The sequence below is a fragment of the Phasianus colchicus genome, chromosome 21, assembly GCF_987193195.1.
Source record: "Phasianus colchicus chromosome 21, bPhaCol1.hap1.1, whole genome shotgun sequence".
In the NCBI taxonomy this organism is placed as follows: Eukaryota; Metazoa; Chordata; class Aves; order Galliformes; family Phasianidae; genus Phasianus; species Phasianus colchicus.
The window spans coordinates 3,383,251-3,400,279 of record NC_143456.1 but is presented as its reverse complement, the minus strand read 5'-3'; the positions used below and the strand labels follow the sequence as shown (position 1 = coordinate 3,400,279).

Below are 17,029 nucleotides of genomic sequence, written 5' to 3'. Positions count from 1 at the left end.
CCTCCCTGCTGGGGCTGAACCCAAAGCAAGAAAGCAGCAATCACTCAGCAGCCAGGTGGGACGACTGGCTCTCTTTTTTTTTTTTTTTGGCACTGCACCAACACAGGACCTGATGCCTTGTGCACAACGTCACTGATCTTTCATGGAGGGATTTTGGATGTGCTTGATTCCAAGCGGCACCACCACGATGTCAGCAAAGCAACGAAAAGGACGAGAAGAAAAGGAGAAGCTTTTCTCTCATCACTGTGCACGAGGCACCCAGCTGCAGAGGGAGCAGAACCACGCACTCCTATTGCTGATACACTTGAATGAAAAATCTACAGTGAGTAGATGTGTGCATACAGCATTTACTACATCTGTACGTGCCCATGTACTCACACAGCATCTGTGAGTCTCTATTGCTCAGGTGTATGTGCTGTGTACAGGCACACCAACACAAAACACCACGGGCATTTCTATGTTTGTGCACACACTTGCACAGGAGAAAGGAATTTGCAGCTGAAATCCAACCAGGCAGAAAAAGACCAAAAAGAAAAAAGGCAAGGAGGGGGAAAGTAGCCCAAATTGTGGAGAAATGGAAGGCTTCAAGGAGGTGAAGCTGAGGGTGATGAGGGGCACAAAGAGCCCTTATGGGGTTGTGCACCTTGTGGCATTTTTGGGCTTATGTCTGCAGGGTAGGACAGCCCTGTGTGATGCTTTGCAGCCACAGATTTCAGGAATTTAAGGCCACTTCCCTCCAGGAAAGAAGTGGAACATCTGGAACAACCAAAACAACCTCTAAATCATCCTGAGTGCAAAATTAAAGTAAAAATAAAATAAACCCCTCTTTTTTTCACTTTTTCTTAAGGCTCAGTAGAACTGTTGCTTGTTTCAAGTACTTCTCTTACTGCTCCTTCGGAAGCAACACCAATGAGTGCACGTCCTGCACGCCACACCTGCAGCATCACCTCCTGCCTGTGTACCCCCTGCAGATTGCTGCAATTCCCTGCCTTGCAGCTGCAGGATGCAGCCTCATGACCACCACACCAGAGGCTCTTCATTCAGCAAGGCTGGGAAGTGCTCATTGAAACTGTGCAACATGCCATTTCTCCAAGTCCATCATGGGAAGAGTCGGAACACAAGAAATGTCTGGGTTCCTGACTGCGAGGGCAGACCCTGTGCAGGTGGCTTCTCCTTCTCCCTGTCCTGGGTGACATCAGCCCCAGGCCTTGGGCTGTGTTATATGGTTTTTTGGGGGGAGTTTTCAGCACAGTTCAGCTTTCATAGACCTGAAGCCAATGGAAAACCCCCATGAGTTAAGTCCCCAACCTGGGGAGGAAGGAGCTGATAAAGCCAGAGGAGGGACCCAACAGGGTTTGGGGACCTCCTGCCCCTGGTGGGGACAGCCTGAGGTCTGAGGTGGCCCAGGATGTGGGGTAGGGGAGGAGCAGCAATCAGGACACTGAACAACACTTTGTGCCCCACAAATGTCTAAAATTGGGATGGGAAAGAAGGAATCTCTCTTCTGCTGGTCCTGGTGGATGGGGACAGCAGCTGTCCTGGAGCAGGGACACAGGGGGAGGACAGTGGGGTTGGGAGAGGGAAAACAGACCTAAGCCAGACTCAAAGCAGACAGAAACACCGGTGGTGTGATCTGCAGGGCCAGAGCAATGCCCCCCCCCAAAGACTTCCAGCAGGCAGCCAAGCTGTGACTGCAGGGATACAGACCAATGGGACAGTTCAGACAACAGCTTATCTTCCCCTTTTCCAGCACCAAAGAGGGGGAAACAGAACCCCAACCCCATCCTAACCCAACATACACAACAATGGACAGTCCTCAGACAGCCTGATGGGAGCAGACAATCCAGCATCGTGCAATGTCTTTTCTGTTTAATTCCACATTTCATTTTTAGGGGTCTCAGGGCTCTCTGGCAGCCAGCAGCCCACCCACTCTGGTCGTGCTATTGGGCTCAGGGCGCAGTGCCCACATCCGTCCATCCATCTGTGTCCTTCTGTCCATCCATGGCCCGTGCTGGGGAACAACAGGAGTTCCCAGGCAGCTCCATCTCACCCTGAGCTAAGCCTCAGGAAACATCCTGACCTCCCCTCCTCCTGCCCCTCATTCATAAAGAAATTTAATAAAATAACAATAATAATAATAATAATTAAAACAAAGGCTATTTGGAGCTGTTTCTGCTCAACTTTCCACAGTCTCTTTTCATGTCACTCTCTGGAATCAGATTTTTCAAGAAATACTGTGAGAAAAAAAAAAGAATAATAATAATAATTATAATAATAATAAAAAGCATCTGGAACCAGCTCAGAAGATTTCTAATGCTTTTCAGCTTGACTGACTTGGAGTGCATTGACCACACCGTTTATATTTTCTTCGGGTACCTGCAAGGAAACAAAAAAGAGAAGTCAGGTTCTAACAAACCTTGGGTTGGATGACAAAAGGCAGAAGGAGGAGACGAGCAGAGCAGCCCCAAGGAGCCAGGAATGCTGTTGGATACCTGAACTCATTGAGACAGGGCTCCAGCTATGGGACCCTCCATTTCAGAAGAGCTAATGCAAACGTAGTGATGGGACTTTCCTTCTACCTCTCCCTCCTCTCCTTCCTGCTGTTGCCAAAGCCCTGTGCACCTCTGCTCTTGCACTTCCCAATACAGCTTTTGACAGGAAGAAAGCATGGCACTGAGCGACAGGGTGGTGATGGGTGGGTGGCTGGACTTGATGATCTCAGTGGTCTTTGCAAGCTTAATGGTTCTATGAAAGGGGACATTCATGTAAAGCTCCCAGAGTCCTTGTAGCTCCTTAATTTTGACTTATGCATCCAAATGCCAGATTCCCGCCCCTCTGGGGGGCACTCACCAGATTTTGGACCCGTGGCTGTTGGGTGGGCAGCACACCAAGTGATGGGGAGCTGAGGGTCAGCACTGGTGCTGGAGCACAGCACCTGAACTTTCTATTCCAGCCCTGTGATGGAACTTCACCACAGAAGTCCACCTAGACAATTACCAGTGGGTGTCTTGTAACAGAAGGCACAGAAGATCCTGGAATGACTGTCCAGGCAGAAAGGAAAATGATGACACACAGAGGCCCATTAGAGAGGCACTGACCACTACCTACATTCAGTGATGGCACTCAGGAGATGGGCAGCCAACAGCTCTTGGAAAGTTAGAAGAGGATAGAGGGAAAATAAACGATCTGTGAGTAGCTGCGGGAAGCCAACATAACTCCTGGTAGGGAAGATGAAGGGACTGCTTCCTCTGCGAGGTATTTGACTCCTTGGCCAGGAGCACAATACCTGGATTCATTGGAGACCCTCTGAACTCAGTGGAAATACGGCTGCGCTGTGATTTTCTGAGAGCTTTTAACAAAACTGAGAGGAAAAAAAAAAAAAAGAAAAAAGAAAAAAAAACAACCCATGAGAAATAACAAGAAAAACATTCAATTTTCCAGCAGGAAGATGGAACAGGAGCTGCTAACTCTGATGATGTGTGAACAAAGGTCTGCTGGGAAAGGAAGAAAATAACCTTAAAAGAACCACAGAGACAATTCTTCTGGGTTTGGAAGAAAACTCCTGCAAACATCCATCACATGAAATAGGACTATGAAGCTCCACTGCCTCTTTCGTTGTTTTTCCCTGTATGTCGAATGGTGCCTGGCTCCCTCAATGCCAAGGCACTATCTATCACACAACAAAGGGCTGGGCTTTGTTTTCTCCAGGAAAGATGTGCAAAGTTTTGATCTGTGGGACACATTCTAGTTGTGCAAGACACCTTTGAGATCCCTAAAGAGGGCAACTGGTGCAACACGCTCACTTAGCAGCCAGAGGGCAGATCACACATCCACAAGGAGAGCCAAAGCAAAGCTCCAAACTGCTTCCCAACCACAGCTCCAGCCTCAGTAGGTGCAAAATGCTGGGGAAGATGAGCAAGGAACCTCCAAGTATGAGGCAAAGGGAGCAGAGCACCTGGAAAAGCTCACTGGCTCTCTCCAGACATACCCTGCAGGGAGCTGGAAGCTGCCTCCAGCCCAGCCCACCTCATCCATCCATGGAGAGCTGAGGGTTCCCATCTTGGCAATGCCTCCCAGAGGGAATGACTTCCAGAGCACTCCTGCAGCTAACAGCTCAGGAAAAACTAAGCAACAAAAAACACCGTAAGATGCACAGGAATAAAAAGAAGGGGGCAAAGGGAATGAGTTTTTATAAAGAACTCTGAATTGTTGACAGCAAACACTGAACAACCTTAAACAAAGAGAGGATGGAGAGAAGAGGTTCAAGATGCTCTTAGACCTTGAGAAAGTTGGACCTTTCTGCTGGACTACCTGCTGGAAGTAAAGATAATTGGGAAGTAAAGAGCCCAGCTGAGGGTCTTGGCCAACAAAGCAAAGGAGGGCTTGCAATGCACCAGCAGCCAGCACGCCTTGGTGCTAGAACAGCACCATCCAGATGTGTAGAAGCACACAAAAAGAAAACAAAAAGTAGCAAGGAAAGTGACAAAATAATGACTTAGAAAGGAAGATCCACAGGAATCAATGTGTGGCCCAAACAAGAGCCTGCCAGCTGCTTGGAGGCTGTGGGGTCGGATGCAGCCACTTGTAAAAGGTGAAGCTGCTGCAGAGTCATCACAATTGCACAAGTTTTAAGTGAAGTATCTATTTTAAGCTCTCCAGAGACTGCCTGACAATTAGCAGCACTCTGCACCCCGTGCCCTGTGCACACAGCATGCTGCAGGGCCACAGCAGCAGGTAGGAATGCGAGGTAAAGCTAACAGTATTGATTTTAAAATGGTGTTTTATTAGCTTATCTTATCAGCACAGTTAATATTCAAGAAAATAAGACAAACACATACACCACTCTGACCTTTGCTATCTAGAATAATATTTACTCTTACTCTTTACACACATGACCTATGGGTTGCAAATGGTTTGTGCCAGCTGTGAAAAACCCAAGAAACGAGGTGAAAAAACCCAGTGCAAAAAACCCCTTGGACTCTTTGGAGCTTCTGAAGGTCACAAGTAGGATTGGACAGTGAGTGTGCAGTGATGAAAGGAGAAGTGATGCGGTGAAGGGCATTTTGAGGGAAACAAAACGAAGAGCACAAACCAGCTGAGCTCCGTCCGCTTTGTTAGCGCTTGGCTACTGCTGTTCTCATCACTGTTTGCCTCCCAGGAAGCCCTCCCCTGCCTCAAAGCAGCAGTTTGGATACTCACCAACGCGTGATCAAACTTAAAAGTACTGATGTAGTAGGCTGGGATGTCGGCCGCTGCCAAAGGCTCAGAAATCTGAGCGACAATTCCACATTCATCTATTGGGGAGATAAAAAAAAAAGAGTCACCGCCCATTCCCCCAACTGGAATCCAACTGATTCTAAACACATTTAACACGTTTAAATGTTGCATATTTAGGGGACTGGGTGTCCTGATGCCCCATCAATGAAACGCGCCACGTCACTTCTACATATTTTGCCTCCGAGATGCATTTAAAGAAGGTACGTGAAAACTGTGTTCTTAAAACTTTTGTTCATCTGACACATGGCCAAAAATGAAAAATATTTAAAACTTTTCCGAAATGTTCTTAAAGTCTGTATTTTTAACTGTTTTAGAAAGCATGGAAGGAGCCCCTATGTTTTGTGAGCATCAGGTCTTGGCTGCGGAGTTCGGATTAAACTCCTTAAAATTGCAGGGGTCATAAAAATAAGAGGGATACTTCTGCAGAACTGAATATTTGCTCTGTGCTCTTAGGTCCGATGTTCTTTTGAGTAGAGAAAACATTTGCAGCATTGAACATAAAACAGTTTTCCAATTTGGACTTCTATAGATCTACACTCAATATACCAAAGCCCCAGAGGTGTCCAAAGGCTGTGCTGCCACACCACTGCTTTCAGCAATCTGCATCCTGTGCCACCTCTTTGTCCATTTTTGCTCTTTAAATACAAACCCAGTTGCATCTGCCTTTGAAGTCCTGCAGACCGATGTAATTTAGGCGGAGCTGTCAAGCATGTCAAGCACTTTCAAAAGTATATTTAGAAGTCTGACTTATTAGTAGGAGTCACCTATTGGGAAACCTCAGCCTGCAAAGTCATGTTGAGCTGCTGGTACTTAGAAAGTCTCAGACACAAATGGATTTTTCCATCCCCTTTGAAGGCCCTGAGGCAATGACTCCCCGTGCACCAACTGAGGGTCCAAATGTTTACCTACCAAAGCCAAGGGGCTGCCCACCAATCCGCACCATCTTCCAGAGCTCACCAGATGCACTTGTAAACAACAAATTATTAGGAAATCTGCAAAAGAAAGAGAATGCCAAACGCAGCAATTAAAACACAGCGGTGTGTCGGATGCTGCCCGCAGGGATGCTGCTGTTTCTGTATCCTTGCTTGGAGCCAACAACAGTGGCAGGTGTTCAAGTGGAGGTTCAACAAATGCAGCACTGAGGGTGAGTGGGCATGGTGGGATGTGGTGATGGTTGGACTCAGGTCTTTCCAGCCTTACTGATTCTATGCTCCCCTAAATACTTTCTTTGATATGCAGTGGTGCCCACTGTCCCTGTACCCAAGCACCATCAGTGCTTTTTCCCATACCATCCCTAGGAGGACCCTGGGTTCCCTGCAGATCCCCTGTTTGTAGCAGAGCAGGAAGGTCAGTGGCCAAGTGACTTGCTGAGGCCAACAGCAGTGAGTGGCTGCCCAGATTCCCCAAGCACTGGCTGCTGCTCCAAGCCTCAGGCCTCTCTTGAAGGCAGACAGAGTTTTACTCCAATTAAGGTTTAAGACATTTCCAAGAGAGCAATTAATAGTTTGCAGAACAAGTCCTTAGGGCAGGCAAGAATCAAACTAAACACTGCACTGCGTGTCAAAAGCAAATCTATGCCTGGTATCTTCAAGCATCATGCTGTCTGTGCTGTCTGGTATCTGGACCTCAGAGACTGCTGTGATGTGGAGCTGCAGAAATACACACACAAACCTGATGTTTGCTCCCTCACTGACTTTTTGCCTTGCCTGACTAACGAGCCCTCAGAGCAGCTGAGCTCTGGCTGCATGGGGATCACTGTATTATCATCACAAGCCTGCACCGAGCCCAGCTACATGTGAAGGCAAAGTGGGAGGACAATGTCACTGAAGTCCCCACTCTGTTTTTTTGGCAGTAAAGCTTCAACCAGATTTTTGAGGGTTTTTGCTTTTAAAAGTTGTGAAAAATGGAATGAAAATGTCAAAATCATTTTGCTCCAGTGTTCAACAGTGAGACAGCTCTCAGATCCCATGTGATGCTGTTATTTCATTCTGGGCCTGGACCAACATGCTGGACATGCTCAGTAAGGTAACGAGGCGTACAGGCACGTAACAGGCACACAGTGAAGCTCCCCAGAATTAACACGTGGGAGCTTAAGCTGCTTCCTACTCTTCTGAGAACAACCTAGGTTGTTTTCCAGAGTCTGGGAGACCCTAAGACCAAAGCTCACCTCTGCTGTGTCTGGACATCCATGACCAAGGAGATGTAACCCTCGATGAGAGAAAAGGAGAAAAAGCGAATGTGTCCCGAGTCTTCATTGCCCACCACCGAGTCCTTTACTCTGAGGAAACAGAAGAGAACAGCATTAACTGTGTCCAGAAGAGGGCATTTAAAGAAGATACAACCGCTGACATCAGAGGTGCTCAGACACTGATTTAGGGCAGTGTCACTGAGCACTATCACATCACAGCAGCACGCTGGCCGTGCGTCTTTGGGTCACGTATGGATTTGCAGCACACAGATCACACTGCTTGCTTTCAGCTTAAGCCTGAAAAGGCTCAGCTTTGCAAAGCCAGCAGAGGTCTCTTGGCTCCCACCTCTTGGGACAGCCCTCTTGATCCTCCATCCTCTCCATCTCTAATTACAAGGCACCACAGCAGTGCGAGGCTGGTATGGTGGTGTGAATTTATACCCCCCCCCGAGCCTGAATCCCTGCCATGACCTACCCATTGGAGTAAAACATGACATCCATGAGGAGTGTAGCAACAGTGGGAAGGGTATCTGGGTCCAGGCTGGTGACGCAGAACATATTACTCGGACTGGAAAGGGGGTGAATGACAGGCCTCTGAACTGCAAGAGACACACACACACAGCCATGAAGCCACGTCCCACCAGATGTGACAGCCACACGGCAGCCACAGAGAAAACCAACAGTGCTGGCAAGGTAAAAGCAGGAAGTTTCTCCTTACTGAAACCCTGCGGGCTATCAGGCTGAAATAAAGTCAGGCTCCCACCATTTAGGGGCATTCCTCTGGCTGCTGGCAGTATGCCTTCTTATCCTTCCTTTTTCAAAGCCTATTTTATTTTACAGCCCTGTTTTTTTCTATAAGGCTCATTTTCTTAAAGAAGAGACCTACAGCTACTGAGCGATGAGGATGAGTGGCACTTCACAGAGGATCCCTGCTTTGTTTGGCTGTGGGCACACAACTGCACCTGGGTGTGGAGGAACAGATGTACTTAAGCAGTTGCTTTTCCTGACTATGCCCTTTGCTTGATGCTTGTTCCTGCAGACTGGAAACATCCTAAGGTTTTGTATGGCTGCAGGCTCACTGTGGCCTTGATCCTGACTGGTACTGAAGTGTGAAAGGTGAACACCACCACTCTCTGTGCATCAATCACTGCAATGCTTAACCAAGCCTCTGTAGAAGCTGTTTTCTTTTGCAGTGTTAGAATATGGAAGTATGGGCCACAGACTGTGTTTTCTTTTTGCAGCTGAAATAAGTTACATTTTAACCTTCCATCCTACAAAAAGGCATGTCTGCTCTAGAGGTATTAAACCAGCATTAAAAGGCTCAAATTCCACAGAGCTCATCAGCATTGCTCAGAAAGTTAAACACCTACCGCAGTCCCTGGTGAATGGGGACATACTTGGTCACGTGTTAAACAAACTCCTCTTCCCCCATGCAGCACAAAGACCAGCATCCCAAGGGGTTGAATCCAGGCTTCTCCTTACCCAATTTTGGTTTGACAAATCCATTTGTTATCCCAAGGTCATCGGCGGCCACCGTCTCCCCGTTCACTACTCTGAGGATGGTGAACTCTGCAGCCAGCGTGTGCATGACGAAGGGCAGGTCTCGCTCACGTACCTGGGGGGGATGACAGGGTGAGCTGGTGATGGCATGCAGCAGAAGGATGAAAATGCTGCAGTGGAGGTTAAGAACACAGGGAAGTGGACGCATTATTCCCACGTGAAGCAGCAGGTGCACAAGGTGTGCGTCTAGAGAAGCACTTTCGGTGCTATGACTGCATAAGCAGGGTACAAATATGTGTATCTGCCACATAACCCATACCAACAAGTGCCTTGCTCCACAGAGAAGCTCCAGAGATGTCAGAGCTCTGGGGAAAGCAAACCTTGGTGATCCTGCTGCTCCTCAAGCAACACGATCTCCCAAGTGTCACTGAAGTGTCATTAAGTGCCATGTGCTGGCAGGTGACTCTGCCCGGTCCTCTGATGTCTCTTACCAAGATGAAGTCTGTCTGATAGGTGGAGAGCATGAACACTGAGATGTTTTGGTCAGCTAGTGGTGCTATGACTGACTTGGCAATTTTGGTCACGCCGATGGGCTGGGAGCCAGAGAAGCCGCCTCCGCCGGACACCACGTTGAGGGCAAGCCATGTGGCATCGGCCACGCTCAGGTGCTCCGAGGAAGGGAGCTCTGCAGAGACAGAAGGGGAGCACAGAGGTTTGTTAGAGAGTAACAGAGAGCCAGCTCCATCACCTGGTCCACACGTGGTCAATGCAAAGCAAGAGATGAGGCCAGGCAGCCTGCCCGGCATCCCACGCTGCCTCGCTTGGCTTTTCTCATCTAGTTTTACTTTCCTTCTCTAAATCCATTTGACATGGAGGCTGACAGAGGGGCCTGGGCAGCAGCCTGAGACCTGGAGATGCACAGCAGGTTCCTGCTGCCTGCAGCCCCAGAGCAGGAGAGCCCACAGCAGAATCCCTATTCATTGCAGGGGAGTTGGACCAGATGACCTCTGAGGTCCCTTCCAAGTCGAATGAGACTACAAGGTGATCACACACTGAGATAAAGGAAACCTTTTTAAGAATAACACCAGTGCCAGTACATCTGCTTCTAGTCCAATGGTAGCAAGTAGTTCAAAATCTGTACTTAAACCACCTCATACAGATCTTTCACCATTTTAAAATAACCTTTGTGTATTAACAGCCTGTAAAACCAGGCACGTAGTCTGGAATGATGGCATAACCTTCTCTAAGATTGTCTGGATTTTGGATTTTGGTTTGGCAAATTACAGAAGGAAAGAGCTCAGAGCCAGATCCAGCCTCACAAATGCATAATCCCCGTTAAACCTCCTTGGCTTCAGGAACCTGACCTCAGCTGCAAACTCAGCCAGCACAGACACAGCGGAGCTCCCAGCAGAAACCTACACACTTTGCTTTGAGGTTCGACACAGCCAGCAGTATGGAAACACAAACCCAAGGATTGCTGCTCTTGCACCAGCTGTTCCACGTCTCCATATCCACGTTCCCTACCCCACAGCATCCCCCAGCCTGTATCCTTTCCTTCTCCTTCAGGGAGGCCTCTGGGAGCTGTTTCTGTCCAGCTCCACACTCTGTGTAATAAATTCATTCCCTCACCCCCCAATCCCCAGGCACTGCTGCTACGAGACGACGACGGCACTGAAAACCCAAAATGAACTGAATAACAAACACTGTTCGTTTTGCTCTCCTCAATAACCTCAATTGTGTGTGGCATGAAAATAACCCTGAGCAAATACACCGCAAACAGTGGGGACGCTGAGGGTTCTGCTTTTGCATTTTGATGTTCAGCTTCATAGGCCAATGTTACTTTTTTTTTTTTTTTTTTTTTACTGAATAATCAGAGCTTGCACAGAACGAAAACTATGCACCAGGGAGAGGGGTAAGTTTGTGCATTAATCACCAGCACGTCACCTCGGAGAGCCCGCTGTGAGTTGCTCGTGGGAAATCATTGCAGCCAAATGCCATTTGGTGATCGGTTTGCCCTTTGCATCAGCCAAGCACCCCAGAAATCCAGCTCACTCCTCGGCGTGGAGGAGCTCAGAGCAGCTGCTGATCTACCAGGCGGCTGACGTCTTTCTCCCTTTATTGCCACCTCTGCTCCCTGCCTGAGAGATAAATAAGAAGGGGGAAAAAAAAGGATGCGTTTCTTCATCGGATGCCTATTTGCTCCTTGGCAGCACGTCATTGGTATTTACACCTCCACCTCCTGCATCCCAAAGCCATTAAGGCAGACAGGCACCTAAATCACAGAAAGGTCAAAAGACTGCTCCTCCCCCCAGAACTGTCCCCAGAGCCACGGCAGTGCCATCCCAGCACACCCTGGGCTGTGGTGATGCTGCAGAGGACATCACAGCTCGTCTCCCTCCCTGCAAGCGGAGCGGATGGCATTGCTGCCTTACACGGGTGACCTGGCTGCAGTTCAGTGCATCCCATCAGCTATTTCAGGGCAGGGATGTGATGGCAGACGTGGCATTTTGCAGTGGATGGAGGCAATCCATGCTGGCAAACCTCACTGACCTCTTCCTCGGGGGCACCTGCAGCTCCTGGGCATTTCTGGTTGTGTTACTGCAGGTCTAACAGGCCCTACCAAGTGTGACAAGGCCACTCCGTCTGCTTAAATAATCTGCTCCTCATAATTCAATTAACCTTGCAAAAGTGACTGAAAACATCACTTTCCAGCAGGCAGCCAGATGGAAAAGTACAGCCCGAATTCTGATGGAACAAACCCAGTCTAGAAGCTCAACAAATTCATCTAAATAGCATCAAATAAGCCACGTGGGAAGGTGCTGTGTGCAGGAAGCTTGTAAAAGCAGCAAGGAAAGCTGAAAACACCAGATGCAATGTTAACGTGGACTCGTTAAGGCAGAGGAAGGTAACAGATATAGAGTAAAGCAAAGATTTGTCCAAGGTGCAGCACAGCCCAACAATAAGGCTTAGTGCACAAGTTAGATTCGTTTTTCACACCTGGAGTGACTAAAAAGAATTGTATCATAGAATCATAGAATGGCCTGGGTTGAAAAGGACCACAATGCTCATCCAGTTCCAACCCCCTGCTGTGTGCAGGGTCGCCAACCAGCAGACCAGGCTGCCCAGAGCCACATCCAGCCTGGTCTTGAATGCCTGCAGGGATGGGGCATCCACAGCCTCCTTGGGTGACCTGTTCCAGTGCATCACCACCCACGGAGTGAAAAGCAAGAGGACTGGCCCAGAACTCTTCATCCCAATTAGCTGCTGTGGTTGAACTGCAATATCATAGAATCATCACTCCAGGATGTGTGTTGGTGAGCATCAGATCAGCCATAAGCGGCTCTTGAGCTGAAATAACCAACGGCATTTTCACCAGGACAATAAATTCTGGCCAACACCCAAGCAGAGCTGAGCTGCAGTCACCAACACGCCAGGACATACACCACATTCAGGTCCCATGAGGCACTCAAAAATCCCTTTAGGATAACACAAATACGTTCAGATCTCAAAAAAAAAAAAAAGAGGCTAAAATTAAGGGGCCAAACCAGTGGCTGGGAATGGAAAGGTTCCATACTGGAAAACCATCCCACCATTCTCTGCAGAGTTCATTCCAACCTGACGGCGATCAGATACGCACTTGAAGACATCCATTAGCTCTCAAATGAAACGGCGGATATGGGAAGGATTTATTGTGCTTGGAGGGAAACGAAGATGCTAAGCTGGCTTGTTTCTCTGGTGTGATATGCTGGATCATCTCCTAAGCACTTACCTTCAGTCAGCACAGAAGTTTTCGCGTTCCAGCAGAGCGCTCCGGGTGATGTGCTGCTCATTGATTTGTTCTGGTGCTCTGAATGAACCAATTGCTCATCAGTTCATCATCACAGGGCTAACTCTGAATGTTTAAAGATAATGCAATTAAAAATAACCGCCTTTTTTTTTTTTTTTTAGCAGCCTTTTGGCTTTACATCCCTTACACTTCACCTTTTATAGCCTCCCTCCGCAAAAAATGACAGCTGGAGTCTTGCTTATATTAAAAAGATAGAGGAAAAAGCTCCTGCAATTGTAGGGCTCCAACGGTCAGGCATTAAAAATAAAAGTGCTGCCAGCTGCAAAATTCATGACAAATGGGGGGAGCTGTCGCCCGTCTCTCTGCGTGGCAGCAGAGTTTATGGCCACATCTTTTTAATTTGATTTTTTTACCTTTATTAAAAGGTTTCCTCCCCACTGCCCTGCAGAAGGTGCTCATTGCTGTGCGTGTTTTCAAATCCCATCTTATCACAAAGCGGGGGATTACGTCGGGTGGCAAAGGCTGATCCAAAGCCCAAGCATCTCCCTGACTTCTGCATCAGCAAGGAGGGCTGGGGGTGCTGCTGAGAAGGGCGTGCAATGGACAGAGAACCAGCAGGGTCACACAGAGCCAGGATGGGCTTCCAGCACCACCAGTCTGCTTTCCTGACACCTGAGATGCTGTATGGGTTTGAATTGGAGGTCCCTGCTCAGAAAACTTTTTGGGAAGCTTTTATTCTGGAGAACACCCTGAATGCACAAAACAGAGGCGCAAAACGGAGGTTTATATCCTGTGCCCCCTCAATAGGGAAGCTGTGAAACCTGCCAACTCGTTTTCCCATTTAAGTATTATCCCACTCACAAAACTGTCAGAAGAACATTGTTAGGTTCACAAACTCCAACACTGCAGCGAAAAAATGACAGCTTGACATTTGATGTATTTAACCTCGGCATTTCTGTGCCTCAGTTTCCTATCTATAAAGTGGGTACAGAAAACAACGTTTCTTCCTAGAAAAGAACTTGGAAAGTTCATCCCTGGGGAAGAGCAAAATAACACCACAACCAAGAAGGAGCAACCGTGCTGGAGATGCATCCTGGCCAGCTGCTCACCCAGGCAGGAGCTCCCCATATTTGTCTCCAGGTATTTTCCTCCCATTCAGTTTCCCAAAGCCACCTGTGACTACAGTGCCATGGCATTGGAGGTGAGGGTTCTCCAGGCCTCTCCTTTCACCCTGAAGCCTGAAGCACGAAAAACAGTAACAGCTGCAGCAACCCAATCAGTTGATTCCTCCCCCCCCCCCATTAGGCTCCAGCCTACAACCACAATGAATGCTCCTTCAGTCTGCATCTGGAGTGCAGCTGGATCACCTCGCACTAATGAAAGGCCAGGATTGCCCAGGGGGGAAAGAATGTGTTTTGCAATGCAAGTCCCCCTTGCCAGAGGGATCTTCAGCCACGTGAAGCAAGATCTATCTGCTCTCAAACCTGCAAATATTCCTCCCAGTCTCAGCTTCCTCACGCTCCAGCAGAGAATTAACATCTCCACGTCGATGTGATGGAGAGCTGAGCTCTGCACTTTGCAGTGCTGCAGGCAGAGCCAGGAATTCTGCCTGGAGTCTCCACGTGTCCCACCAACCACTGACATTCCTTCCAATCTGAGCTGCTCTATGGGTCTGTGACAATCCTTACATACACACAGCACCTGGAGATGAGACCACCTGCAGAATGGGACACAAGGTTCTGCTGGGAAGACATTGGAGTGTACAAGATGCAGCTCCCCCCGGTCTGATCCCATGCTTCCCTTTACCCCCTGGCCCATAACTGCAGCCCCAGCCCTGCTCCCTTCCCAGCAAAGCCACCACCACTTTTATTGGAAAGGTACAAGAGCAAACCCTACAGATAAACCAAACCTGTGCCTGCAAGCTGGGGAGAGAAACAGCTGCGGATGAGTTTATTTCTGCACAGCCTCCTGCATCCAGAGCACTGGGAGCTGCGTGCATGACATCACCACACACCCCAAACCCTGCGTGGATCAAACCAGCAGATCCTGCAGGCACAGCACATCGCTGCTGGAGGAGGATTTCACCTTTCCATGCCCACCCTCATAATTCAGCTACCCAAGAAGTGGACGCTGTGAGAGCCATTTTCCCCTGATACCCACGTGGCGCTGCCAATAGAGGCGCAGGCATCTTGTAGAGAGCAACACAAAAGCTTTTACTTTGCTGGAAATTAAAAACAAGGAAACAAACACCAGCACTCGTGTAAGCCCCAGACTGGCTCAGATAGAAAATTACTTTGAGACTGTTTGCATTCCAGATCAATGGATCAGCTGCATTGCAGGCCAATTAGCACCTTGAAATTATTCTGTAAACCGAGGGTGGGGGTTTTGGGAGGGGGTGAGAGCAGAGCTTTCTTGATGCAGCACTCAGTGCTGGGCTCCAGTTGAGCAAGGTCAGCCAGCTTATGCTTCTGCAAGGCAACAGAGGGGCTGCCAACACTGTTCCTGTTTAACCAACACCAAAACTGTTCCGTGTTTGGGATGTTCCAGAGATCCCAGTCTAATTTCTCTTGCTGCTATTAGGAACAGGACAACCTCTCTGTTTCATATGCACTGTCCCAGGTGCACATAGTGTGCTCTGCTACTGCTGTCAGAGGAAGAGGGAGGAATGCTCCAGCGTAATCTTGCCTGTGGTCCTTCTTTAAACAAATCCTACCTCCGAACTCACCCAGAAGCAATGAAGTGCTCTCAGAACAGCTCCCAGCCTGCAGGGATCCATAGGGACACAGCCCTTGCTGTGGGATGCAGGGTCCCTCCAGCACTCCTCAATGCAAGCCCCAAAAATGACAGGTACCAAAGACAGGTACTAAGGATTAAAGCAGCTACTTGAGAAGCCCTGCTCCTTGCTAACAGGTCTCCATGCTTCTATTATTAATCCAGGAAGAATGGAAAACCACCTCTGTCTAAATGGCTTTCTATTATCACAAACGCATTTCCATCTCTCCAGACCATAGGCAAGCGGAGTGCAAAACTCTTTCAGGCACTGATGCTCTTAACACTTCGAAGTCATGCTAATCTGATAAGGCACCGAGGGAATTATGCCAGTAAACAAAGCCAGCCCTGATAAGGAGCCTTCCAGATAGGGCACAGCACCACTGAGCACCCGCAGGCAGCTGTGCTTTGCCTGTCCCTGCAACATGAGGCAGAAGCACAGCCAACCTGCTTCAACCCACAGCAAGGAAAAGCAAACAGCAGCATGCATGGTTTTCCTGAGATGTTTTGTTGTTTTCCACTCATTTGCAGCACTTGACTGTGGCCAGTTTGGCTGAAAGCAGCAAAGTACAGAGGCTCGTCGTCACACGTGTGCAAATCTCACTTTCTTACAGTGTTCCTGAAGCAGCCAGGCTTTGGGGTAATCCAGCACTAAGTGCCACCAAAACAGCAGCACGAGGAATAATTAACAGAGAGATGCTTTCCAGGGCCGCGTGCTTTGGAGGCAGGCAGTTCACCCAAATAGGATTAGGATAGCTCAGGATTTTACTTCTTTATTTCCACTCCCTTAACCATGAGATCAGTGCAGCCAGCTTTAGAAGAAACAGACGCAGAATTCACTTATGCTGAAATGGGTCTGAAGCTAAAACATCATTTTCCTCTGTTTCTCCAGAACATTCAAGACAACTACAAATATGGAACAGGACTGACACTGGAAAGCAAATAGCATTTAGTCACCCACACAGACCTCTAACAAGCACTTTACTACATAAGTGAAAATCCTCTGCAAAAGCAGTTTAGTTCAAGGGAAGGAAACCTTCAGGAGAGCAGCAGGAGAACTCCCTGACTGCCCATTTGTGGGAAATTAGAGGTAAAACCAAAACATCCGAGGGAAACCAGAATGGTTTAAGTGGGAAACCTCCGAGCTGAGGAAGCAGTGGGGCTGTGGTGGCCTGGTAGCACGTAAACACATAAAGAGTTTGTGTGCATGCACATAAATATGCCTACCAGTGCCTCCAAAGGCAGGACAAAGTCCCTGCAGAGCTCAGTAGAGCTGAAAACCATCCTCTGGACTTCCTTCTCCATCCAGGTCTACAAAGGATGTTTTGTAACGCAGACACTACCACCAGGTTCTGGTGAACATCAAGATGGTTTCTAGCATTGTTGTGTTCAAGGATTCAATATCCAACTCAGGTTGGATAATAGGAACAATTTCTTCTCTGAAAGAACAGTGCTGCAGTGGCACAGCTGCCCAGGGAGGTGGTGGGATCACCATCCCTGGAGGTGTT

General features: G+C 48.4%; 1 protein-coding gene across 1 annotated transcript in view; it reads right to left on the bottom strand.

Annotated features, from left to right (window-relative positions):
* Positions 1 to 1,849: 1,849 nt before the first annotated feature.
* Positions 1,850 to 17,029, bottom strand: part of CASTOR2 (cytosolic arginine sensor for mTORC1 subunit 2) — an 86,322-nt gene continuing 71,142 nt past the window's right edge. The window contains exons 3-9 of the mRNA XM_031591911.2: positions 9,457 to 9,650; positions 8,948 to 9,080; positions 7,941 to 8,064; positions 7,445 to 7,555; positions 6,187 to 6,269; positions 5,200 to 5,294; positions 1,850 to 2,376 (exon numbers count right to left, since the gene is read on the bottom strand). Coding sequence (XP_031447771.1) covers positions 2,311 to 2,376; positions 5,200 to 5,294; positions 6,187 to 6,269; positions 7,445 to 7,555; positions 7,941 to 8,064; positions 8,948 to 9,080; positions 9,457 to 9,650 — 806 coding nt within the window. The 3' untranslated portion in view covers positions 1,850 to 2,310. The remainder of the gene's footprint in view (positions 2,377 to 5,199; positions 5,295 to 6,186; positions 6,270 to 7,444; positions 7,556 to 7,940; positions 8,065 to 8,947; positions 9,081 to 9,456; positions 9,651 to 17,029) is intronic.